Source organism: Moschus berezovskii, chromosome 21 (genome assembly GCF_049115385.1).
Source record: "Moschus berezovskii isolate FMDL1 chromosome 21, NW_MosBer_1.0, whole genome shotgun sequence".
Classification (NCBI taxonomy): Eukaryota; Metazoa; Chordata; class Mammalia; order Artiodactyla; family Moschidae; genus Moschus; species Moschus berezovskii.
Window position 1 is genome coordinate 45,948,033 of NC_142480.1, and position 26,493 is coordinate 45,974,525.

At 41.4% G+C, this 26,493-nt stretch overlaps 1 protein-coding gene and 1 pseudogene across 1 annotated transcript in view; one reads left to right on the forward strand and one right to left on the reverse strand.

Annotated features, from left to right (window-relative positions):
* The window catches only part of EFL1 (elongation factor like GTPase 1), a 112,839-nt gene that overhangs the window by 33,343 nt on the left and 53,003 nt on the right, over positions 1-26,493 (forward strand). The window contains exons 13-15 of the mRNA XM_055417902.2: positions 770-921; positions 1,172-1,338; positions 4,676-4,814. Coding sequence (XP_055273877.2) covers positions 770-921; positions 1,172-1,338; positions 4,676-4,814 — 458 coding nt within the window. The remainder of the gene's footprint in view (positions 1-769; positions 922-1,171; positions 1,339-4,675; positions 4,815-26,493) is intronic.
* Positions 3,878-4,204, reverse strand: LOC129550337 (dynein light chain 1, cytoplasmic pseudogene; annotated as a pseudogene).

A 26,493-nucleotide genomic window follows, 5' to 3' on the forward strand; every position in this document is an offset into this window, starting at 1 on the left:
TAGGGGAGGAACATGGGTGCCTGAGAAAGGTTCCATGCTGTTATGCGTGACTGTGTGGGGACACGGGCTCTTGCATGTCGTTTCATAAGCTCAAGAGTAGCTGGGGACCGAGCATTCCCAGTGGAGGAGGGAATGGCAACCCACTCCAGTATTCTTGGCTCGGAAATCCTTGGATAGAGGAGTCTGGCAGGCTACAGTCCGTGGGGCCATAAAGAGTCTGACACGACTGAGTGACTAAACAACAGCTGCAGTGTTCTCAGAGAAAGTGTGATAGGCCTTCTCTTCTCTTGCTGCAGTGAACGAGATAACTCTGAGAAACTTTCCACCAGGAAGGGACTAGGGCCCAACCACTGTCTTCTCCAGCCACGTTGTTGTTCAGTCACTAGGTCGTGTCCAACTCTTGGAAACCCTGTGGACTGCAGCTCGCCAGGCTTCTCTGTCCTTCACTGTCTCCCGGAGTTTGCTCAAACTCATGTCCTTTGAGTCATTGATGCCACCCACCTTCTTATCCTCTGTCGTGCCCTTCCCTTCTGGCCCTCAATCTTTCCCAGCATCAGGGTCTTTTCCAATGAGTTGGCTCTTTGCATCAGGTGGCCAGAATACTGGAGCTTCAGCATCAGTCCTTCCAGTGAATATTCAGGGTTGATTTCCTTTAAGATTGACTGGTTTGATCTCCTTGCTGTCCATGTTAATACTAGCTGTTTCTTGGCTGGAACAGACTGAGATCCTTGCTGTGGCCAGGTATTAACATGTCTGTGGTGTCCTGTAGACCTCTCACTCAGGAGGAGATTGCTGAGAGGCGAGAGCGTGCAAGGCGAAGGCACGCGGAGAAGTTGGCAGCGGCACAGGGCCAGGCACCCGTGGAGCCCACCCAAGATGCAGGCACCCTTGAAATGAGTCCACAGGGAGAAGAGCCAAAAGGTACAGCTTTTCTCAGTAGTTTCCCTATCCTCGGTGATACGGATGGGGTTTTTGCCAAACTTGGAACATTGGTCCTTCTGCTCTTGGGCTTTTAGCTTTGAAGGTAGCTTTCATCAATATACTTCCATCCTTGGTGTTTCCTTGCTCAGTCTCAACTAACAATAGTGTCTTCCTTGTCCCCTCTCTGTTTCTCAGCAGCTCCTGGATGCAGAGAGCATCTGGGCACTCATGGTCCTTCTGTTTCTGGCAGGTGATGAGCAGGAGGTGGAAGGTGAGACCCCCAAACCCGTGCCTCCGGAAGGAAGTGAGCAGGAGTCTTTTATCGCCTTCGCTCGAGTGTTCAGTGGTGTGGCACGAAGAGGAAAGAGAATTTTTGTCCTGGGACCCAAATACAGTCCACTTGAGTTTTTGCAGCAGGTAAGAACAGGAAGTAAAACATTCGTATATTGTTTCATGGTTCTGCTTTCTTGTTAGGTTAGTGATTACCTTATTGGTAGATGCATTTGATCTCTAGCGAGGTGCATTTGAGTGAATCTCTGTACTTCCTCTTGTGTCACTTTGGTACCATTTGGTAAACCTGTCTCAAGTAATAGCATTAAGGAAATTAGGCTAGTACAAGAATCAAGTTTTCAAACCTTATTTAGTTAATTTATAAGGCTTTTCTAGAAATTCAAGGCTAGAGGAAAGAACTGAGAAGAACAGATGTCATGGTGGAGCCAGGACGATGCCAGGTGTTCAAGACATAAAGATCCAAAACCCAGGTGGCACGAGCCAAAGGCATGGGCGGTGAGCAGGTGATAGGCAGTGGTTTCTTGGCAGGCAGATCCCAAACATTGATCAGGAGGGTCTGACAGTCAGTGAACAGCCAGCATCTAAGTATGTCTGGACCAAAGGGGAAATAAACCACAAGCTAGAGCTGTCTCAGAACATTTTTGGACATATGGAAAGTGCATATGTGGTAATTAAATGATAGAGGGCAGAGGATGAATGCCAAAGGTTCAGGGAGCCAGGCAACATCAGCAAGAAGCTGTGGGTTGGGGGCTTCTAAGATGCTCGTGCTCCTCTTGGCACAGGTAAACCAGGAGCGCTGCTGTGCATGGCTGTGATGAGAGGGGGAGGTGGTGGCAGAAGAAAGTCTGTGCCATCAACTCCTCCTTGCCTTGAATGCTTATTCCATCAGTGTGAGTAGCAGGTGAATCCTTGGACAAATCCTTGGACTCGTTGCCATGCCGAGTGGTGACTGAGCAGTTTGTGCTAGTCTGTGACATGTTCAGATTTAGCAAGGAGGAGTACAGCAGTTGGTGTGTTTGGAGTTACTTTTTAGGGGAGGGTAAATCAGTGGAGAAATAACTCCAGGAAGAATGAAGGGATGGAGCCAAAGCAAAAACAATACCCAGTTGTGGCTGATGCTGGACGGGGTTGGGGACAGGAGGAAAAGGGGACGACAGAGAATGAGATGGCTGGATGGCATCACCGACTCGATGGACATGAGTTTGAGTGAACTCCGGGAGTTGGTGATGGACAGGGAGGCCTGGCGTGCTGTGATTCATGGGGTCGCAAAGAGTCGGACACAACTGAGAGACTGAACTGAAAAGTATTGTAATAAGGGGTATAAAAATCTACTTGTGATCTTCTTAGCATCTTGGTTACCATCTATCCATGTATTAGGTATAGTTCTTCATTTATTTAGGTCATTTAAAGTGTTATCATTTTCTCCATAAAAATCTTTAATCACTTTTGTTACTTATTCCTAACTCTCCTGTATTTTGTTAGTATTCTGAAAGCTACTGTTTTAAATATATATGTATGTACTTTTTTTCCTACTGCTAATCCATAGACATACAGTTAGTTAACTTTTGTATGTTGGTCTGCGTATGACTATCTTACTAATTGTAATTTTTCTGTAGTTTGTTTTAAGTGAACGGTCCTACTGTCTGTGCATAATTCTGTTTCTTCCAATTTGATCCTTATATTTTAAATTTCTTCCGGCCTATCTCTAGAGCTCCCCTATAGAGTTGTCAGTGAGTCAGAACACACGCTTGTACATGTAGCCTGTACCTCAGAGGTCATCATTTTCATGAAGTTTCCAAGTCTGCCCTAACACAGTAGCTTCTCTCTCCTCTTGAGACTATCGTTTACTTACCTGTGGTTCCTTTTTTGCCCCTCACTCTGTGTTGCCAGTGATAATTATCTTTTTGTATGTGATGTTCTAGACATTTTTTCCTCTTCACAGCACCAGCACAGTGCCTAGGGTACCAAAGATAAGTCGGTTCCTTCATTGACATTACGTTGGGGCACTTGCATTTATATGGAAATCGTTGAATAATTCAAGATAATATCTTGAATAATTGGAGACAGAATCTCCATGAGAGTAAATGTGACGTGGAAGGAGCTCCATGTAGTGCGTCTTTGCTGTGTGAGTGTCGTATGTCTTCTCGTCAGAGTCCCCAATGTTTCACAGCATGCTCTCTCCCACTTTAACAGCCCAACCTAGAATAGTGGCTGTCTGGCCCTTACATGGCGTTTTTATGACATCTAACTACTCAGAGTTATTCCTGGTCCTGTGTTACTCAGCCTTAGCACCAGCCCTTGTGAAATGCCTAAAGGACATTGTAAGGTTGTAACTGACGTGACAATATAATAACGTTAAAGCTTTTTTTTTTTTAACGCACATTTCTCCAATAGATTTATTTCCTTAAAGGAATGGATTTTGAAGCAAAAAAACATGGGGCAGAGAGGTATGGAATAGAAAATAAATACAAATGTGAGCTGTTTTACTATTTGTTTTATAACCCCAAACATGTACAGAGAATGCCCTATACAAAACAAAATAAAGGTTCAAAGATGGAGGTGTTCCCTTAGGCAAGGCTGAAGACTTCAGTCTCTGGTATTTGGAATTTAGGCTGCTGTCCTTGTTATTGGATGGATCACTGGGTGTGTGGCACAGTCCATGCTTTTAACCAGATTTGAACAGAATGGCCACTTGGCCCAGGTAGAAGTACATGAAGTGTTTGGTTTCATGTGTCACATAACTACTGAAGTTCCGCCTCACGATGCAGTGCCGGGTGGGGTTGTACTTCTTGTCAAACTCCTTCTTGATACGGGCCGCAGTATCCTTCTCTGTATTACACTTTTCCAATGCCTGAGTAGCATACTCCACCAAGTCCTGTTGCATCTCCTCCGACATATCAGCATTCTTGATTACGGCCTTTCGGTCACACATGGTTACCAAGCAGCAGGGGCTGGCCGACTGCAGCGGTCTCCTGGGGGAGGGGCTGGTGAAGCTCACACTCATGTAGAGAGGCAGACTCTACCGAAGCCGTGGTGCATCTCATGGTAAAGCTATTTTAACTGATAATAGTAACAATGAGTGTTGAAATAATAACACAGTGGTTCTGGTGTCCAACGTGTCTGACATAGTTCATATAAATACTGGCAAAGGGTATGGGATTTTTGTGTGTTAATATCATGCTGCCAGGTCACAGCAGAATTTATATTAGCCATAAAGTTTATAATTATGTGAAATTCTTGACAGGCTTTATGTATATGAGAAGTCTCTAGTTCAGAATTTACTCATAAACTGAGACTTATTTTTATATCATACCATTTCAGATCTGAGTGTTTCAGGTTTACATGAAATGTGACTGCACTGTATCTTACTTGTGAATCAAAGTAACTTTGTAGGTATTAACCCAAACCTGTTTTCCTTTGACGTCTCCTAATGTAGCTTCTGGTTTTTTTCTTTTTCGCCCAGGTGCCGTTAGGCTTCTCAGCTCCGTTAGAGGCCCTTCCCCCGGTCCCCCACATGGCGTGCTGTACGTTGGAAAACCTGTACCTTCTGATGGGCAGGGAACTGGAAGACCTCAAGGAGGTGCCTCCTGGAAACGTGCTCGGTAGGCTGGTGCCATGTGTCACATCTGTGCTCCGCTCCGAGGTGTGGCCTGGCATGTCACCCAGACCACGTGAGATCTCTGAGGGAGATGACTTGGGTCTCATTCTTGTCTTTTTTGTTTATTTATTTGGGTCGTGTCTTTTGGTTTTAGTGCATTTCAGTAATTAGCATGTACAGTAGTCCTGTGCTGTGCTTAGTTGCTCAGTCATGTCCGACTCTTTGTGACCCCCTGGACCAGAGCCCACCACGCTCCTCTATCCATGGGGATTCTCCAGGCAAGAGTACTGGAATGGGTTGCCATACCCTCCTCCAGGGGTTCTTCCTAACCCAGGGATCGAATCCAGGTCTCCCGCATTGCAGAAGGATTCTTTACTGTCTAAGCCAGCAGGGAAGCCCCAAAATACTGGCGTATGCAGCCTATCTCTTCTCCAGGGGATCTTCCGAACTCAGGAATTGAACTGGAGTCTCCTGCATTACAGGCAGATTTTTTTACCAGCTGAGCTACCAGGGAAGCCCATGTACAGCAATAACTTGCTGTAAATTATGGTAGAAAAAAAAGTAACTGCTTAAGAAATCTGTGAATAAGCTGAGGTTCCATTCATTTGGGGATGAGAAAGAATTTCTGCTCACAGTAAAGTCAGTTCAGATGAATAAGACACTTCTGGTTCTGAAGTATTAGAAACTATTCTGATACAAGGGTCTGTCTTCTTCCAGGATTTTTTAATCCATTGAATGTTGTTTTATATTATAAATCCATAGATACTGTTCCTCATCTCCATAATGTTCATCACTTCTTTGCGGACTTCACTTTTAAAGGTCCTCAGTGCAACCTTGGAGACTCAGATGAAGGAATTTCCCTTGGGTCGTCATAGTCACTCTGAGTGTGATATGGAGTGCTGGGCCCCGTTCTGAACCCTTGGAGCCCTTGTCAGGTGTAGAGCTATTTACAGGGGGACTCCTTGGGCTCCAGCTTCATTTCATGTTTTAGAGAAATGGTCTAGACTGCTGGTCTGGAGCTGCTGGATTTTGTCCACTTTAGTTCAAGAAATTTTCGTTTTGATGCTCCCTTGCAGAAATACGTAATTAAAATTGTTTTTTCATTGCTTTTTTGGGGGCATGAATTTCTTCTAGCCTCTCCTCAGTGTTACCCATTCTTTTCACCCGCTTTGGAAAGTGCTGTTGAACCCTAACAATTGACATGACTTATGAGCTTCCGTAACCAGGAAACATTTTTTATCTGGAAGGACATGGGAAGATGAATAGAAAGCACTGTTTTTGTTTATAAGCCTTCCTGTGATTCCTGTGTTCCTCACACTCAATTGTTTCTTTGCAAGGTGAGGCCTAACACAACGTTCAAGTGAAAAGAGAAGTCCTGAATAAGGGCTCAGTGCATGGTTTCTGTCGTATCCCCTCCAGTCAAGGGTCGTTGTTTGTGCTCTGTCCCCAGCAGAGGTCAGGAACATGACGTGCAGTAGTTCTGGTTTCCTTCTGTCTATTTCTAGATTGCCATGTGCTGCTCAGCCCTGAGGCCAGCTGTGTTATGAGCAGGGAGACCATCTCTCTCTCATCTGCCTCCTAAGGCAGCTGTAACCCTGCTATCTGCAGGAGACCTACCACAGATTAAAGAAAGCTTCTTCGTCTTGGGGAAGAGAGAAATATCTCATTCTCTTTTACTGATCTTTTGAAGTTATTTGGGAGCAGTGGTAAGAGCTAGGGTGTTGGTAAAGGTGCCTGTTGGTTAAACATTTGTTTATCAAATTCAGTTGTTAAAAAAATAAGGTAGACACACAACTTTGGGACAAAATGAATTAAAGAGAAAAGTGAGATATATTTTGGAGAAGCATTAGGATTGTATTTAACTGCCAGTGATCAAAAAACCAACCGCACAGTCTTCAGTTTCCCTCAGTGGGAAGATTAGGGTAGAGTATAGATAGTTGAGGACTGGTGTCATGGCTGTCTTAGGTCATCAGGGAGCAGGTTCCCTCTCTTTGCCTGTTCGCAGTCTTTAGCATGGGGCTTTGTCCCCATGGAACCAAGATGGCATCTCTCTCTATCGACATTCCTGGCAGGAAGAGGGCACAAAGGCCTCTCACAGCACTGATGTTTCGTTTATTTTTGTGGCCATTAGTTTCTTTATTTTGGTTGATTTGGTTGATGTTACTTGAAAACCCTTTGGCAGTGACCACCCCATATATGGTCTATTAGACAGATATCTAGAATATCTCTTACTAAGAAGTGCTCATAAATAGAGGCTTTATACATCTTTCCTAAATATCAGTTGTCATGTGTGTTCTGATTATTCCATTATGCCATCTTTCATCTCTCTCAGTAGGGAATTAGAAACTAAGATATGTTTGGGATGAAAAGGTCTGGTTTGCTCTGTGGAGTGATGAGGAAGTTCAGCGGTTTGGATGTGGGAAATGTGGGCAGGTGTGAAGCGGAGCTGGTGTTCAGCCAGCTCACACTGGTGCCAGTCTTAACGTATGGAAATACCACAACCTGAGGTTAGAATAAGCAGGCACTGCTCCTCGACCCCCACTGCCTGGCACCTTTTTTCCCCCTGGACTTCCCCATAATCCAGGGCTAAAGGGTTAAGTCTGGCACATCTGGGGTCCCTGTTGAGCAAGCACTGGTGTTTTTATTTGGGAAGAAATGCCCGGTTAGTGACCAATGTATTATATGTATCCTCGCTTCTTTGTGAGTTTGTCATGTGGTCACCCCTAGCTGCAGTGAAAGCCAAAGGCTGAGTCTCACAGTCTCTACAAGTAAGGCAGGGGATATGGGATGGTGAATGGTTTTTGAAGAGCCTGTCCACACTCTCAACCACATTTCCTCCACGTTTGCCTGGTGTTGCCTGAAGCCCCTTCATTACGGTTTTCTTTCTTTACGTTAGGGAGGAAGATAGTCTGCCAGAAGGATTATAAATGCAACATTGAAGGGTTTGGAATCCAGCCAGCCACTTTAGCTTACCTTCTAAATTGAAGCATACAGAAATTGTTTTCTGTCTATTAACCTAGATCTTTTTGAGCCATGTGCTTAACTATAAAGCATGAGTATACCAAAATTCTGCTCATAGTTCTGCCACTAACTAGTCTATGGCCTCAGGCCAATTGTATAACCTTTCTGGTCCCCAGCTTTCCAAAATAATTTGGACTAGAGTAATTTTTACTAACAATCTTATTGTAAAAATAGAATAGCTACTTTAATTTTTTTTTCTAAGACTCTTATGGACTTTCAGAGCTTCTTTTATTATATTTATCGTATATCCTAAACTTTAAGGATAGAACATTAAACGGCATTGTACGGATACATTTTATTACCGTAGCTATAAAATATAAACAAAATTTTATGTACATCATGTTTTTAAAATACATACAAACTAATGTAAAAATAAAATAAAACAAAATTGAAGTTTGTAATTGCCATTATATTATGGCAGGTTGACATTTCAGTGAGGATAGAGTGAGATAAAAATGCTTAGTACTTTTGTCATGAAAATTGTCCCTGGATTATGTCAGTATACCACTCACTGATTGAAAAAAAGTCCTACACTAGATCATCTCCAAGGTCCCCTCTAGCTTTAACTTTTCAGGCTTGTGTTTTTTAAAGAAAAATCTTATGTCAGTTATTAGGACATTTCTCTTCCTAGTGTTCATTAGAGGAACAGTAAATTTTTGATATGGTTCCTAGGTTGGGTTGAGAACCCGTTTCAGTGGCTCCATCAGAACATCTTGAACTAGTTACCAATTTGTAAGGCAAATTTCACTTGTTCGTTGATTTAAAAACTGGAGCATATGTAGCAGCAGTAGCAGTTTCATAAGCCAGGTGTTTAATACAACCTTTCAGAGTGAGGAGTAAGTTTAAGGCAGGACAGGGGTGTGTTAAGAGGTGAGGAGCAGACAGAACAAGAGAAAGCTGATCGCCAGCAGGGGTAATAAGTGCTGGGGCTCTAGCTATGGTTTCTAGAGTGAGTTGACTGAGACCAGGTGTGCCAGCATAGTTGTTGTTGTTGTTTACTAAAAAGTATTCCTGTCACGGGATGAGCAGGGAGGGGAGGGGGAGAGTCGGATGGGGTGGGGTGCGAATGAAAAGAATAAACTGAATGGCCAAACATGGTTGAATTATACATGTTCTAGTTACTGTTACTGCAAAACAAACCACCCAAAGCCCTAGTGGCTTCAAGCAAAGGCAGTCTTAAATTTTTCATGAATCTGCGATTCAGGCAGGTTTGGTGGGACAGCTTGTTTCCACGCCACATGGTGTCAGTTGAAGTGCTCAAAGCCTGGGCACTGGGATCATGTGAAGGTGCTTTTCACTCATGTGTCTGCTGACTGATGCTGCCTGTTGGCTGGGACCTTGTGTGGATGTGGCGCTAGGGCTGGAACGTGTGACCTTTCCACGTGGCTGCTTGGCTTCCTTGCAGCACACTGATAGGGTTCTGCAGCTGAGCATCCCAGGAGGAAACTGCATCAGCCTCTGTGGCCTAGCCCTTAACGCCTTCAGCCTCATTTTTGCCACATCTTCTTCATTAAGAGGTAAGAGTCACTAAGCCTGGTCCAGACTCACAAGGGGCGAACTAACTCCACCTTCAGTGACAGATATGTCAGAGAATTCGAGGACATGTTTTAAGATGTCCACACCATGGATCAAAGGTGATTTCTTCTTTCTTTTTATATCGTAGCAGGCCTGTGGCTGGACACACACTACAAATTGAGACAGTAATGTTTATAGTGATCAGGCATGCCTAGTAACTTCATCTTTTTTATTCTTGTTAACTTAGAGGAAAAGGTACAGTTCTTATTTTAATAAGAAAATCATAGAGTGATATGACTGATACCCATATGCTTTTCATCCAAAATGATACCGAGTCAGATTTATCAGCTGCAGATGAAAATTTTTGTTGGAGAAGGAAATGAAAACATTACATGGCATTCTTGAGCAAGTTAGTGTATAGAGTCAAAGTCTAAAGTAAAGTTCTTTTACTGGCACTTGAAAAATGCAGATTTCACATTTGAACTCAGCTGTAACTCACTTGGAATACTTACACCGTCTGATAAGTGTGGTTAGATTTTATGGTCTGGAAATAGTCAATTGAAAGTTGAAAATCATTTAACTCCAACCTGATGTTTGGAAAGTTGGTAGAGATGGGACCGCAGAGACCTTACCAGGTTGAACACACAATAGTCTTTTGTTCAGTTCTCTACTGAGAGTATCTCTAAAAATAAATGTTTGCTCCAGGCTCCTATTAAAATGTGAGGGGAAATTGAATTAGGATTCCAAATCTTTAGCTTTCTCTCATACACTTTTAGATCTCTTCCATATGGTTAACTCTTTAACATTTCAGGGGCATATTCCAAGAGGAAACATGATAGTTCTCTTTTTTCAACATAAAGAAAATAAATATTAACTAGCCTTTTTCTGAAATAGTTTTAGTTTTGCCGTGGTTGTTTGCTGGGTTGGTAGGAAGTCAGGGTGCACTGAATGAGAGAGTGTGTGTATCCTTACTCATGTGGGGTGACTGAAGAGTCAGAAACCTTTGAAGAGTTTTACTGGCAGATTTGATTTGATTGTTTCAAGGGAAAGCTCAACATTTTGTGACTCTTAAGTCTTTGTAGTACTTTTGTAATACTTTAAATTCACTTACTAGTGGATTTCTTTTAAATATATTTATTATCAGCATTTCCACTTGGAAAGAATAACCAGCAGCCTTACTCTTCATTTCTTAGTATTAATAGTTTCAGCTGATTTTTAATAACTTTTGTTTTATAGATGATAATTTATTCTCCGATTTTGTAATAGTTGTCTTATTTCTTTTTATTTTTATATTGCATGTAAAGGTATGATAAATAATAATAGTTATAGCTGCTCGTCTGTCTTGTTCCTCCTGACTTTAATGGAAATATTCCTAGTATGTTAGTTATAGGTTTGCTGATGCCCAAAGATTCGTATTTTTTAATCATGCTAGGAAAGTTCTGAGATTTTTTTAAAATCAGGAATAAATACTTAAATCTTACTGATGCATTCTCAGCATCTGAAGACAGGGTTATAGAGCTTTTCTCCTTGCTGTAATTGATGTCATGAATTATATTTAGTTATTTCCTGATTATTAAGATGTCCTTGTGTTTCTGGAAGAAAATAATACTTGAGCATTGCATATTTTCTTCATACACTATTATATTCAATTTTCCAGTATTTCATCCAGACTTTTCTTGTATGATTAATAAAATTGCCATTATTTTCTTTGTGTCATGGTGATTCCAAAATGGGAAACTTCCATCTTTTCTACCCTCTAGAACTACAGTTGTTAGCCACTTGCCATATGCCATTAAAGATTAGAATCAGATAACATTAAGAAAGCTTACTTCATCAGATGCACTAGTCACATTTCAAGACCTCAGTAACCACATGTTACTAATGGCTACCATTTTGGACAGTGTCATTCTGGAGAAATTTCTATAGAATGTGATAATCATCTTTAAACATTTTCAGCATAATGTGGGTCACAATGGAGATCTATTTGAGAAGTGCAGAGAAGCCAGGTAAGAATTCTATCTTACATAGGGATAGCCACCAGTGTTTTTTAAAATCTCTACATGTGTGTCCTTAGGTTTTAAATCGTGATGAAAATGTAGTTACACAGAATTTACCTTCTTAATGATTTTTAAATGTAAACTGATAATTTTTGATGTTGTTGTTGTACTGCACAGAGTTCAAGATCTTAGTTTCCTGGTGAGGATTGAATTATGCCCCCAGCAGTGGAAGTGCACATTCTTAACCACTGGACCACAAGGGAAATCCCTGTAGTATATTTTTAATACAAAAAAATCATATTTTCTGTATAAGTTTTATAGCCTGTTTATTTTTCTCTTTGAGATAATCTCTTCTCAGAACATTTATAGCTTTTGCCCTTTTGTTTCAGTGCATTTTCTATAACTCTTAGAGCAGTGTTGAAGAGGAGTGTAAGAGTAGTATCTTATTTCTTTTAAGGTAGAGGAATTCCTGTAAACGTTTTAGTGTTTCCATGAGATTGGATTTGGATAGTCTATATGATGAAAATAAAGCATCCTCTTGTTTCTGCTTACTCGATTAATTTTTTAAATGTGGGTTGATGTTAAAGATGTATCAAGCGGTGTTTTCCACATCTTTCAGGTGATAGATATTTCTCCCTTTTGATCCACTTATATTGTGAATTACTTTAACATGTTTTCTAATATCAAACCAGCTTTATATTTCTGGGGTAAACTATTTGATGAGTGTATTTCAATATGTTAATAGAACAGTGAATTCAATTTTTGGGGAGTTTTTTCTGTAAAATGTTTATAGTATTTGTAAGTTTGCCCAGTCTATAGTTTTTTGAATATTTTATGTTTGTGTAGTTTAAATATCAGCTTTATACTAAGCTATATGCAGGAATAACAAATTAGGAGATATTTTCATTGTTTATTTTGCAGAACAGTTTTATCAACACAAGAATTTTTTGGCCCTTAAATTTGATTAAACCTCATGAAAGCACAGATTCGATCCCTCACCAAGAAACTAAGATCCTGCGTTCTGTGCAGCACAGCAAAAAAAAAAAATTACCAGTTTACATTTAAAAGAAATTTACACCTGGTTGGTTGTCAGGTTGTGATTCGATAATGTTATGAGTTGTTACCGTCTCTTTCTTTTTTATTTAGAAGAGTTGTTTCATCTTTTTTTCTTTTTTTTTCCAAGTGAAAGTATTCATAGCCTGAATCTTACTGATAACTTTGGCTGGATTTCTTTAGTTTTATATGCAACATTCTTTTTATTAGTACATTTTTATGTGTAATAAAAATAATTCAGCAGTTTTCAACCCATGTACTGCAGTTGCACTTAACAAATATGACAATCTGTTGCTCCTTTTAGCCTTGAGGCAGCTGAGCAGGTTATGGGATGGCTGGAGCCCTCTTGTCTGTTACCTCGGATGGAATTGTTACCATATGGTTTAGTAAAATGCTTATTTTCAGATGTGTCTGTCGAATCCACATTTTTACTCACTGGAGTAACTGGCTAAAACTGCATAACATCATTTGAGTAGGTAGATGAATACAACTTCATAACCTAAAAATTGACTGTTAATTAGCCTGCTACCACTGTAGACATTATATGAGAACAAACGAGTATATGAAGGGTGAAAGTGAAAAAGTGAAAGTTCACTCAGTCGTGTCCGACTCTTTGTGACCCCATGGACTGTAGCCTACCAGGCTCCTCAGTTCATGGAATTTTCCAGGCAAGACTACTGGGTTACCTTTTCCTGTGAAGGGTATCCGTCTCCAAATACTGTATTTCTCTTTTACTCTTACATGGCAGTTACAGAGACTAGCTTGTCAAAGGAAATAAAGGAACAGATAATTGAAATGATTTTTGCTGAAGTTTTTCAGTAAAGGAAGGCACGCTGTGGGTTGATAGTCTGAAGGAGTGGTTGGGTGAAAGCAAAGGGGGAGAGAGAGAGTGTGTGTGTGTGAGAGAGAAAGAGAGAGATACAGTTCAATGATAGTTGTTTTCAGAGTTTAAAAGAGGTCGTGAAAGGGGAAAGATGAAGGATGCAGTGACATGTTCCAGTGGTGAGTGGTATGTAGAATATAACCTCTGCAACTCAACAGTGTGAAAGACCTGGTTGGCTGTAAGACGAAGGAAGACTTGGAAAATTTCAAAGCATGTGATAACTTATGGAGGAACCACAGTGAACTTTTGCTAACTGGTAGATCATAGGATTTTACCCTCTCCAGTACTCTTGCCTGGAGAATCCCATGGACAGGCTATAGTCCATGGGGTCGCAAAGAGTCAGACACGACTAAGTGACTGAACAGCAACAACATAGGATTATACCTTGACTAGATGGAACTGCCAGATGGTTTGGGAAGAAGTGGAGATGGGACGTTTAGTGAGGATTGCTCAGATGTAGCGATGGAAGTTTGCCCTGAGTCTGGTGCCCGTCAGGGAGGGACTGTAGACTATTCTTAGACATTTTGGAGCTGTCCCAGGTGTAAACCTGGAGGAAATACCACTGAGACCTAGTTGGCAGGGAGGGAGCGAGCTCACCTATCAGTGAGCCACCTCAGCAGACAGCTCATCAGCTTGTTGCGGTTTCCTCATTTCTATTTGATTTTGGCCCTACCTGCCAAGCCTACTTCAGATAGAAAAAGTGAACAGTTGTATTTAGAACTTACACGTAATAGTAAATGTACTGCAGGTCATATTCCACTTCAGATGGTATTGGGAACATACTTGTGAGCTGAATCTGCATAATTTTTCATGCCAACGCCAACCCTGGGGAGGCCAGGGAAGTCAGAGCCTGGAAGTTAGCTAAGCTGCCCAGATACGAGCAAATCAAATGTCAGATATAGGAAGTAGGAAAAAGTAGGTGGTAAGGGATGATGCAAAGGTCAGGTTTAAAAGCCTGACGGTGAGGCACTGGACCTCTTAGTGTTTTTAATGCCTGCCAGAATGGGGAAATAATTTGACTTCCGTAAATGGCTTATGCAGTTTAGGAAGAATTGATACCTTCCATTGGAGTACCACTTGGCGTATGTGTCAAGAGTTTTAAAGATAATTACACCTTGGAAAATCATCATATCCTTTGACCCCAAAGTGCTACCTTTATGAATTGATTCAGAGGAAAATTATTAGTATTGTGCGCAAAGATTTGGCTGTGAAGATATTTATTATAGTCTTGGGAGAGAGGGTTCAATAGAATTTTTAAAAAATTTTCCAAAAAAGAAGTATTTGTAAAGAATCTTGAAATAGTTTGAAGTGATTTTGAATGATAACAGTCACTGTGAATTTTGAGTGGTGGCAGTAATTATAAAGGCTCAACATCTCTTGGTTTTTTCAGAAAAAAACAAACTATGTGGTTGAGAGGAAGGTGTGATATTGGAGAGAGAAATGTTTCTAGTTGACTAAACTGTGGCAGACTCATTAGATGTGAATGTAATCAAGGAAATGCATGTATTTTTCAATCATGATAGCTGTTAGAATGGTGAAATTCTTAAAATCTGGCAATATCCTATGTTGTAGGGATGAGGCCTTGGAAACTTTTATAACCTTTTAATGTAATTTGTACATTGGTACAACCACTTGGAAGAACAGGTGACAGCAGGACACCTGTTTTCTTTCTCTTTTTACCTTTTTTATACCTTAAACATCATCTAATTTGATTTTTTAAAAGTTCAGAAGAGAAGACAGTGTTAATGTCTTTCTTTGACACCATTGAATTTATGCTGTTGAGTGGAAAAGTATGAAGTATATGAATTGGAAATAGCATCCTCTGGGTTAAAATTCCAGCTGAGCAACTTTTTAGCGCTGTAGCCTTGGGCAAGGTACTTAACCCCTCTGATCCTTCATTTCATCTTGCAGATGAAGATAATGGAAAACAGCGGGAGGATGCCCTTTATTTTGTTAAAAAAAAAAAAATATCAAAAGGCAAAATGTTAATTAAGTAACATGGTTATTTTCCATTGATTTCCACGGAAAACATTAATTTCCACGGAAAACATTATCATTAGCTAATTGACTGCCAATAGTCACACATATTAAGAAAATAAATCTTAAGTGAAGCATATAATTATGAAGATCAAAGAACACTTTTCTAATTTAGCATGTTGCTTATTTATTAATAAATGCAGCTGTTTTGATGTAATTGAAAAAGTTCAGGCCGGCCACCATAAACATTCTGTTGTTCTTGTGAATGCTGTTTGAAAAAAATCCTCCAAAAATATGTGTATAGAAAAGGAATCAGATGCTTTGCCTCCTGCAGTGGTTTAAGTCGCTCAGTCGTGTCTGACTCTGCAACCCCATAGACTGTAGCCTGCCAGGCTCCTCTGTTCATGGGATTTTCCAGGGAAGAATACTAGAGTTGGTTGCCATTTCCTTCTCCAGGGGATCTTCCCAACCTACGGATCCAACCCTGGCCTCCTGCATTGCAGGCAGATTCTTTACTGACTGAGCCACCAGGGAAGCTTTGGTTCCTACTGAAACTATTTCTCTGACTCTCCCTCTCATCCTTCGTTATTCAGAGTTATCAGAGAATCAGAACTTTCAGTAACTTCCTCAAGGGAAAGTTTGAAGTAGACATGACAGAAAGAATTAGTTTCCTTGAGAAGCACGTGTACCAGCTTGAACACAGAGTGAAGACATAGTCAGTGGTATCATCCCATATTCTTCCCTGAGGGGCCACGTCATTGCCTCAACAAAGCCATGAGCTGTTTGGGGTAGATTCAGAGTTAATGTTTAATTTTTTTCCCCACAAGAAGGAGGGTGTTTGTGTGTGTGTGTACACACTCAGTCATGTCCAACTCTTTTATGGGCCCATGGACTGTAACCCACCAGGCTCCTCTGTCCATGAGATTTCCCAAGCAAGAATGCTGAACCAAATTGCCACGCACTTCTCCAGGGTATCTTCCCGACCCAGGGATTGAACTCACATCTCCTTCATTGGCAGGTGGATTCTTTACCTCTGAGCCACTTGGGGAGACCTTTTCAAGAATGTATTAACTATAAATTGAGTATATATTCTTCTGAAATGTTATTCTGAAAATAATAGTGATTACTAAATATAAAGCACTTCACAAAAAAAGCAGAATAGTTTGTTTTCTTGAAAGGAAATACATTAATTTTCTTAAACTGTCATTTGTAAGGTACATCCTTAGCTGGATCTCTAGAATTGTATTAAGAGCAGTAGGGGCTGAAAGCAGCTCTGCCCTGGAATAAACTATATTGCGGTCTTTTCAAAAGTACTTGTCCTTTTTCTAGTTCTGTAGCATGGGGAGGAAGGTCAGTTCACCTTTTCCTAGGGAAGTTGGCCCCTTTCTGCGTCACTGGTGGACGCTTAGCTTACACTATCCTAATGCTTCACACAGGCTGTAATTTGGGCATAAGGCACCGACTGCAGATACCTTACCCACCGGGCCTCATAAGTCTGCGCTGCATTCAGTGAGGATTGATTGAATGAGTCAGTTCATCAGATCGGAAGATCACTGAGCTTAGTTGAAAGAACACATGAGCAGCCAGAGCTACTTGGTGTTGATCATTTATTTCTCCAGAGTTTAAAGTGTTCTCAAGTACAAAAGAAAGAATGTGGAAAACTTTCCTTTAGAAGTGAACACATTTGCTTTTCATCATAAATACTCCATGATTTCATAAAAGAGAGCAGACTCCTTGCTTGGTCTGAGCGTTTCTCATTTAAAAGTGTATCAGGACAGTGACGTTTTAATGCAATAGGGTTGTCCGGTGCCCCAGCGCCGGGTGTTGTTATCACTGGAGAGTCTTCCTTTGGCTCATGTAGACACTGAAACGAATTGCTTCTTCCTCCATTCTGTGTATCCCAGGTGTTCTGGGAGATTCACAGGGTGCATTCTTGGCTACAAGAGGCTTTTTGGTGTTGGAGAAGCAGAGATATCTGAGTCTTTTTAGGTTCTTTTCTGTGTGCCTTGGTCCAGGCAAGAGAAGAGCCTTGTCCTAGACTTTGTAAAGGCCAAAATTGCCCCCGTCCCAGGAGCCGTTTGAGGCCCTTTTCCAGCGTCCTGACTAAGAGAGTTCCCTGGATAAGGCAGAACTCAGCCCCCATAGCTGAGAACTGGTTTGTCCCCACTTGTTGCATCATATTGTGGTGTTTAGGGACCACCCATGATACTTTTCCTCTTTTCTTTTTGTTTAATTCTCTTGTCCTGTATCACATACTTTTGGCAGTTATACTCTTTCTTACATTGTTCTTGGACTGTTTCATGTCACATAGCTCCTGTGTGCCCAGCTAAGCTCTGGCATGGACCAGGTTACCCACTGGTCAAATATTCCAGCGTTTCTGTTTGTTTGTTTTCCAGCTGCATAGCTATTCTGCCCTCAGTTTCTCAAATAAACCTTCCCCCCCAAACCCTAAGTTTCGCCACCACTTTTGTCACAGTTAAATTTCTACAAATACTGTACTCGTCTGTTTCCGGGCTCTTGTTTTCCACCCTCAGTCTGTATTGTTTGGGTTTGATGATTTTAGTCCTTTCTTAATCTGGTTTTATCACTTTTTGTTTTAATACTTTTTTTTTCTGGCTTTTCTTGAACATTTATTTTTCCATATGAACTTGAGATCATTTTATTTCATCCCAGTAAATTAAATATCTGTATTGAGACATTTTATTTATTTACAGAAGTAAATTGTGATCACCTGCTTTTACTGTAAAGCTCAGTAAATATTGAGAAAACTAGGTGAATTACCATCCTAGGGGTAATTACTGTAGGTGTTTAGAATATACAGTATAATGTATATTTTTCCAAACTTCTGTCCATGCATAAGTTTTTTTCCTACATACATATGTCTTACAGTAAGAAATAATTTTATATGTGTGAATTGATACATTCATTTGGGAAGAGCTGACATCCTTAATGTGTTAAGCCATTTCTAGAGATGGGGAGCTTAGGAACTGGCTGTGACTTAAACCCAGCTCTGTGTTGTTCTGGCCTCCTAACTTAATTATGACCGAATCATTTTAAACCATTAAATTGTACCGGTACCAGTTTGTTTGGGGAGAAGTTCTTCCTATTTTCAAATAAGTGCCTCTGTTGTGGGCCCTGGGTCTGGCTGTCTCAAACTGTGTCCACTGGCCAGCATCCAGAATGACTGATTCTGGCCCAACCAGGGTCTTGCCTGGAATGAAAATACCTGCCCTGGGCTTTCTTACTGTAGGTATTTATGAGGTCCAGAATCTCTTATTTTCAACTCTGGAGAGACCAGTTGCTCCCTGAGTGGCATATTATTAATTCTAGGATGCCTAGGTGACCTTTAATTTAGCTCCATTTTTCACACTTTGCTGGCATTTGGATGAAATCTTTTCCTGAGTTGACATAGCCTTTCCCTCATTTTTCCCTTTCTTTGTACATTTCACTTGAGATTGGAGGTTTAGGGATTCAGGGAAGAGAGGAGGGGCTATCAGTATCTCTGATAAGCCTTCTTTCTCAGGATCCAAAGTCTCTTAAAAGAAAAAAAAAAAAAGATGGATTTTTTTTTTAAACATGTAGTGAACTGTCATTTGCTCTGAAAAGACAAATCTTTATTTTCTTAATTGTATAGGCTCGTCATTCTCTCACATACGTGGATTTCATACTCACTATATTAATATATTTCTATTAATATATTATCCAGTAGGTTAGATTTCTCATGCTGAATGCTTACATTTAATCTTCCAAATTATTTCTAGGCCCTTCACAACTTTGATCCCAAACTAGCCAGTAAGGTAGCGTCTTACATGAGATCATGGCATCTGGTCCCATCACTTCATGGGAAATAGATGTGGAAACAGTGTCAGACTTTATTTTGGGGGGCTCCAAAATCACTGCAGATGCTGAATGCAGCCATGAAATTAAAAGACACTTACTCCTTGGAAGGAAAGTTATGACCAACCTAGATAGCATATTAAAAAGCAGAGACATTACTTTGCCAACCAAGGTCCGTCTAGTCAAGGCTATGGTTTTTTCCAGTGGTCATGTATGGATGTGAGAGTTGGACTGTGAAGAAAGCTGATAGCCGAAGAATTGATGCTTTTGAACTGTGGTGCTGGAGAAGACTCTTGAGATTCCCTTGGACTGCAAGGAGATCCAACCAGTCCATTCTAAAGGAGATCAGTCCTGGGTGTTCATTGGAAGGACTGATGCTGAAGCTGAAACTGCAATACTTTGGCCACCTCATGCAACGAGTTGACTCACTGGAAGAGTCTGATGCTGGGAGGGATTTGGGGGCGGGAGGAAACGAGGACGACAGAGAATGAGATGGCTGGATGGCATCACCGACTTGATGGACGTGAGTTTGAGTGAACTCCGGGAGTTGGTGATGGACAGGGAGGCCTGGCGTGCTGTGATTCATGTGGTCGCAAAGAGTCGGACTCGACTGAGCGACTGAACTAAACTGAACTTACATGAGAAAAGGCACTTGGTAATGCCAGCTGAGACCTCTGGCAAGTTGACCACTTTTGTGGGAAGTTCCAGACCTGAAGGCACATCCATAGAAAATAACCTTGGGTCAGATGATCTCTTACGATAAGCCTTTCCTTCTCTCTTACTGATTTTCCAGGAACTTTCCTAATTGCCCCTAAATTGGGCTTTCCTACCTCTTTTGGTTGCTTTGCTGTTCTTGGTACCCTCTCTGCCCCCATCTTTGGATTTCTCTAGATGACATTCAGAAAACCAGAGTTCCAGAGGCCACTTGACAGATAGGAACTCCTTCCCTCTAAACATCTAAACTACCAGGAGCTTTCAAAAAGCGGTTCTCATCCTGATTATATATACTAGGACCAGCTGCGCATGGCTGTGCCTTAATCGAGGTGCAGAATGGTTTTCTTGGACTTGAACCAACTCAGCAGCGTTGCCAGTTTCACTGAAAGCGCAGGGGAAGATCATCCTTTAAACCAGCCTAGATTTCTGGGCAGTGGTGGAGTGGGCTAAGTCTGCTCTCTGAAGCCATCCTAGGATGGATGGAAGGCCATGTTCAACTATGCGGTTATTCCTCCTCCAGCAAGGGTGGCGCTTCTCCTAGGTGACCACCAGGGGGCAGCCTTTCCCACGGATTTTCACCACATCAGAAACCAGAGGCACAAAGACGGGTTTCTGTGTGTTGAACGTGTGAGTGAGCCTGTGCTCCACGCCAGATCCCCCATGTAAAATCTGTAGCCTCTACGTCGGTATAAAGAGTATTAAGCAGTCAGGTGAAGGGCATCTGAGTGCTGAGTAGGTTCTGTGCTTTGCTGGACTGAGTTTGTCAACACAAATAGGACTCTGTGCAGGCGCTGTGAACTGCCCCCTCTTGCCCAGGTCAGAGTCTTGCAGACATGAAGGCAGGTATTTTTTTTATCATCAGAGGTTGAGATGTCTGAATCATTAAGATAAGGAAATTGAAATCAGTTTAGTTCCTTGTGGAACCAGAAGATTGATTTCCAAGCCGTCGTTTAAATTTATTTTGGCCCTTTCTTTCTCTCTCCTGCCACTCCCTGCTCTCTTCCAATACTGAAGGGATTGTTTCAATTGCATATATTTTTTTCCCTTCGGTTTCCTCTTCACCTTGGAAACTGAGTTATGACTCCTTGGGTTGTTTCTATTTGAAAAAAACATTATTACGAAAATCTGTGCCAGTCATTGGGCAGTGAAGCAGCATATAAAATAGCACTAATATCCTGATCTCCCTTCTTCTACTGTGCAATTAGAAGCACATTGTTACCAGTTTTGCTTTATGTTTCCCAGATGACTGTTTGTTAATTTACAGCAGTTCAGCATGCAATTGCATTGATGATCATATTTCAAAGGGTTTGGGTCTATTGGTTCAAGTGCAGAATTGAAGTAAGAGTTATTATTCCTTCACTGCTGTATCTAAATCCATCTTATTTGACTCTGTGATGGCTGGAAGAAATCAGATATGCTTTGAATATCAAAGGCAAAGCCCCTCTCCCCCGGGGGTAGGAGTAGGGTAATGAGAGGAACCTTTTCTTTTAGTTCTTTACAGAAGCGGCAGTTAGATTTATTGTATAATGGTTGTTTTTCTTCATTACCTCAAGCCTTCAATTTTTCTAAAATGAGAATTGTGAAATTTCGTTTTCTAAATAGTCTACTTAATCAATGTCGTTATGTTTGCGTATCTTTTGTTAACTGCTACTCATAGAGATGTCACATACAGAAATGTACTTGACAGGTAATATATCAAGCTAAATTTCACCCACATTGACTTAGCACCTATTGCATGCCAGGTGTACAGTGACTCAGTTTCGTATAAGTTTTCTCGCTTAAGTCTCACAGCAAACTCGAGTGGTAAATGTATTATCTTCAGTTTGCACGTGAGAAAACCAGGAGTGAGGTGGTTTTTTTACACCATCCCAGCCATCCTTTATAGGAGGCAGATGCTGTGTCCTAGACGGTAGGGCAGCTGAGATTGTTCAGAAAACTTCTGTTACAGGGTCTCCTCGCTTCCTGTGAGTGTTGAAATGAAAATATGCTATAATGATTTTGGGCATTCTGCTCACGGTGTCCTTGAATTTCATGGTTCACGTAGTCCGGTCCCGTCTTCCTATAAAAAGGGAAACAGGGAGCCCGAGATTCAGGGCAAGATTGGGTCTTTTGTAAGCTTGTGAAGGGAGAGTTAAAACTAGAATTCAGGCCTGTCCTTTTATATGGAGGAAGAAAACTGTTGGGAAGGAGAGGAGGAGAAGTAGCTTGGCTCCTCTCAAAAGGGGGAGAGAGAAGCTGAACAGTGAGACTGTCGGTTGTACCCAGTTTGGGAAAGAGAGGCCACTCAGAGGTGAGGTGGTGAGACGCCCCTTCCCCTCCCACAGGGAGAAGTGTTTTCCCTGGCGCCTTGTTCCTGCTCACTGCCGCTGTCACACTGCTGGGAGCCTGGACTTGTTCTGTGTCCACGCCTCACGGACGCTTCACCGTCTGCTTCCCCGCACCTCAAACCCTGCGCTTTAGTTCTCACCGCTCCTGAGTCCATCAGAACTTTTAGGCTTTTTCTTTTCAGATACAGCTGACATTGAACAGCGTTTGTGTTGCAGGTGTACAAAACACATGATTTGATGCATTTGTGTATTGTATGATCCCACAGTAGTGTTAGCTCACACCCTGTCGTGTCACATCATTACTGTGTTGTTGTTGTGTTAAGTCGCTTCAATCATGTCCGACTCTTTGTGGCCCTGTGGGCTATACCCCGCCAGGTTCCTCTGTGCGTGGGATTCTCCAGGCAGGACTATGGGAGTGGGTTGCCATGCCCTTCTCCAGGGGGTCTTCCTGACCCAGGGATAGAACCCGCATCTTTTGTTTCCTGCACTCACAGGGGGGTTCTTTTTTGTGTATCTTTATTGTGGTGGGAACAATTCAGATCTAGTCTCTTGGTAACTGTGAAGTTTATTATGCAGTCCTGTCATCTGCAATCACTGTTCTGTGGTTTAGAGCCCAGGACTGACTACTTGCTACTTGCAAGTTTGTACCTTTAAATACCATCTTCCCAATTTCCCCTGGTTACTATTCTGTTCTCTGTTTCTCAGAGTTTGGCTTTTCTATATTCCATGTATATGTGATATCATACCATGTTTGTCTTCCTCTGATTTATCTAACTGTAATACTCTTTAAGGTTCATTCGTATTACTGCAAAAGGCAAGATTTCCTTCTTCTCATGGCTGAATTGTGTGTGTGTGTGTGTGTGTGTGTGTGGCAACTTCTCTGTCCATTCATCTGTTGACGGACACTTAGATTGCTTCCATATCTTGGCTACTGTGAATAATGCTGCCATAAACATGGGAGTGCAGGCTTCTCTTCGATAGCCTGTTTTCATTTCTTTTGGATGTATACCTAGAAGTGGGAATTGCTGGATCATACATACATACGATTTTTAGCTTTTTGAGGAGCATCCGTACTGTTTTCCATAGTGGCTACGCCAGTTACATTCCCACCAACAGTGAATAGATCAGGATTTTTATCACCCTGTGTTTCAGCACCTGCTGTTTCTTCTCCTCACATGTTCCTTTTCCCTTTATTGCCTGATCAACTTGGAATCTAGACCCGGCTCACAGGCACCTTCCCTGAAGCCTCCCCAGTGGCTCCAGGCAGAGACATCTGGCTCCTTGCTTCTCGTTCCTTATACCTCTTTTAATATGTTAAACGTTAAAGCATTTCTTCCATTCCACCATGTGTGTTTTCAGATGGTGTTTCTGAGCTTCTGGGCCAGGATCATCCTCCTTTGGGCATCTCTGGTGTTGAGCCCAGTCCTGTTACACACGGAGTGCACTTCACTGGGACACTTGTAAGTCAAGTGTAAGTGAATAGACAGGTGGCTGTGTGCTCCCCTCCCAGCTGGACCTTCTGCACAGAGATGAAATAGAGTTTTGAGCAGGAGGAAAAGAAAGTCTGTGGAAGTTCTAGGAGATATTACTACAGTTATTCACCAGTTTGTTGGCATTTTGGCTTTTAGATTACATATGGGAAAATTGAGGGACTGCAGATCAGGAACAGGAAATGGAAGACCCGAGTACTGAGCACTTGCACTCCTAGCCCGTGATCACCAGTCTTGTGCTCCTGGGCTGCTGCTGTGTTGTTCCTCATGTTCAGTGTGTTCACCAGGAATTACTTTCTCCCAAGAACCTGCATTAATTTACAAGAGGTGTAATTAATCTACAAGAGGTGTAGAACTTGGAGCAGACATCTAGGCTGGGTGTCGTGACCTAAGTGTGGCCATCTGTCTTACATGTGCAGGTATATTAATCTGCCAGATGCGAGATACCTTAGGGCTGTTCACGCCTGAAATCTCATGGCTATAGGAGTTTGTAAGTAGTATAACATCAGTCTTCTCAGGACTTTCAAAAGATCTTCATATTTTGAGTACCTTTGAGTGTTTTCTGGATTTGTTTGGCCCATAAAAGTCTTAATTGTCTACATAAATCTAATATATTCAAAGATTTTTTCATAATAAATTTGGAAGGATTTCCCTTTATGAGGTTAGACAAGTTTATAACTGAGCCCAGTAAGTTAAATCTATGTTAAAATATGGAGTTGTCTTTAAAAAATGAAAAGCCTGAACACGTAGAGGGTGTTAGCTTGCTGATATAGATGATTTGGATATACTGACTTTAAATAATATATTTCCCAAACTCACAGTATTATGACCAAATTTAAATTTATTTTTAAATGTAACAAGTCTGGAGCTTTGTTCTTTGCAAAAATTGTAGAAAGAATATTTTTTGTGTATCTGATTTTGTTTTCCATTTTTTTCAGTATACCTCATTGATTTTCAGATTCTGAAAGGAAGATGATCATTTGAACCTATTAACTCCATTTTCCTTTCTTAGTAAAGCAGCTGTTTTTGTAAGTAGGGAAACCTCACTGCCTGGCTTGCTCAGACATCCTGGCTTATGCCTGTTGTCTTGGAGATGTTACTAATAGCACCCCCTTTCACTTTTGAAAAAACTAGCTTGGGTAATGAATTCTGTTGTCACTCTAGTTATGACTGATATGCTTTGTCCTTGATTGTTTTGTTTTATGCTTGATTTTAGTGCTTCTGTAGTGTGTATTTTATTACAGTTTCCTCTGTTTTTAGATCCTCTAATGTTTTAGAAGGCATTTCCTATTATATTTTTAATTCTGTTAATGGCTGGCCTCTATGCTTTTCAAAGCGCTCTTTGAACTTAAGAGTCAACACTGAAATGCTATGTGTCCTGCCACATAAATAAGACGTAGCCTGTAAATCCTCTCAGGGTGGCACCTGGTCCTTGTGTCTCTGCCAGTGTCCAGGAGGATGCTTTGAACTAAGTAAGTGCTCAGGAAATACTTGTGGAATGAGTCTTAGGAGACCCTTTGGCCTGACAGAAGGAAGGGTGAGTTTCGATCTTGTCTGGGAATAACGTCCTTCAGGTAAAGGGGCTGAAGCTGAAGATCCAGTCAGTCCCACAGTACCACTGCCCAAACTCAGTTGTCGAAGAGATCCCATTTGTCTTGTTTTCTTACCTGGAGACTCTCAAGGAAGTTTTCAGTAAACTTTTTTAATTAAAGTCCTTTCTGGAAGGTTACAGGGCTTCCCTGGTGGCTCAGATGGTAAAGAATCCACCTGTAATGCAGGAAACCCAGGTTCCATCCCCAGATCAGGAAAATCCCTTGGAGAAGGAAATGGCAACCCACTCCAGTATTCTTGCCTGTGAAATCCCGGCCTGGTGGGCTACAGTCCATAAGGTCGCAAAGAGTCGGACACCACTGAGCAACTAATACTTTCACTTTCTTTCTAGAAGTTTGCACTCCTGCTAACTGTAAAGGCCGAGGAGTTTTTCAGGGTTGAGACAGAGAGAGCGGCTTGGTTCAGCCACTGTGGCCCCAGCAGTGTCGGCGACAGCACTGTGTCTGGGGTTAGGAGGTGACAGGGTGGGGTGGGGGTGCGGGAACCAAGTTAGGTGGGAGAGACCAAGTGGGATGGTAGTTGAGGAGCTGTGCAGGTTCACAGAAGAGATTTTTGTGAGCATATCCAGTTGGTCAAACCACGTGTATTTCTAAGGAATAAGTTTGGCTTCTTGATTTGAAAGCTAGGTGTGTTTAGTAACAGTTAATCACGTATAAGCCAGAAGAGGGAAGGATGCCCTTTTTTAGAATTTGAGCTGCAAAATATGCCTTGTACTTTATCATAATAGGCAGTTTACAACACTAGGAAAAAATTAGCCTTTTTAAAGGCTTTGCCAAATTTTACTCTAGCTAAGTGCCTGCCTCCAAATTTAGGAAGAATGTAGACAGCCTAACTGAGCTTACATGTAATAATGCTGTAGACATTCGTGACTAAAAACTTGATATTTAGAAAGTATAGCAATCTTTGAATTTATATTCAGGGTGTGAGGGTTGCTCATCTGCAAAGCTGGAAGTGCTCTAACTGGGTATAAATAAGGAAGGCTCTGGTAGTGCAAATAAAATTCTCTGAGTCCTAAGTTGGTAGGTAGCTGCTTAGCATATGACGGTTAATGCACAATAAATACAGGTGAATCTGTGTTTTTTTCCTCTGGCAAGTATATTTGATCATGAAGTTCACTATTCAGTTCTTAAGTTCCAATAATTTCACAAACCATAGCATAATCCTAGGGTGTGTTTATTTTTAAAAATACACACACACACACAATTTGTTTTCTATCTTCAGAATTACACCCTTTCTTTGTTGGCAAATTTAGCTGGTA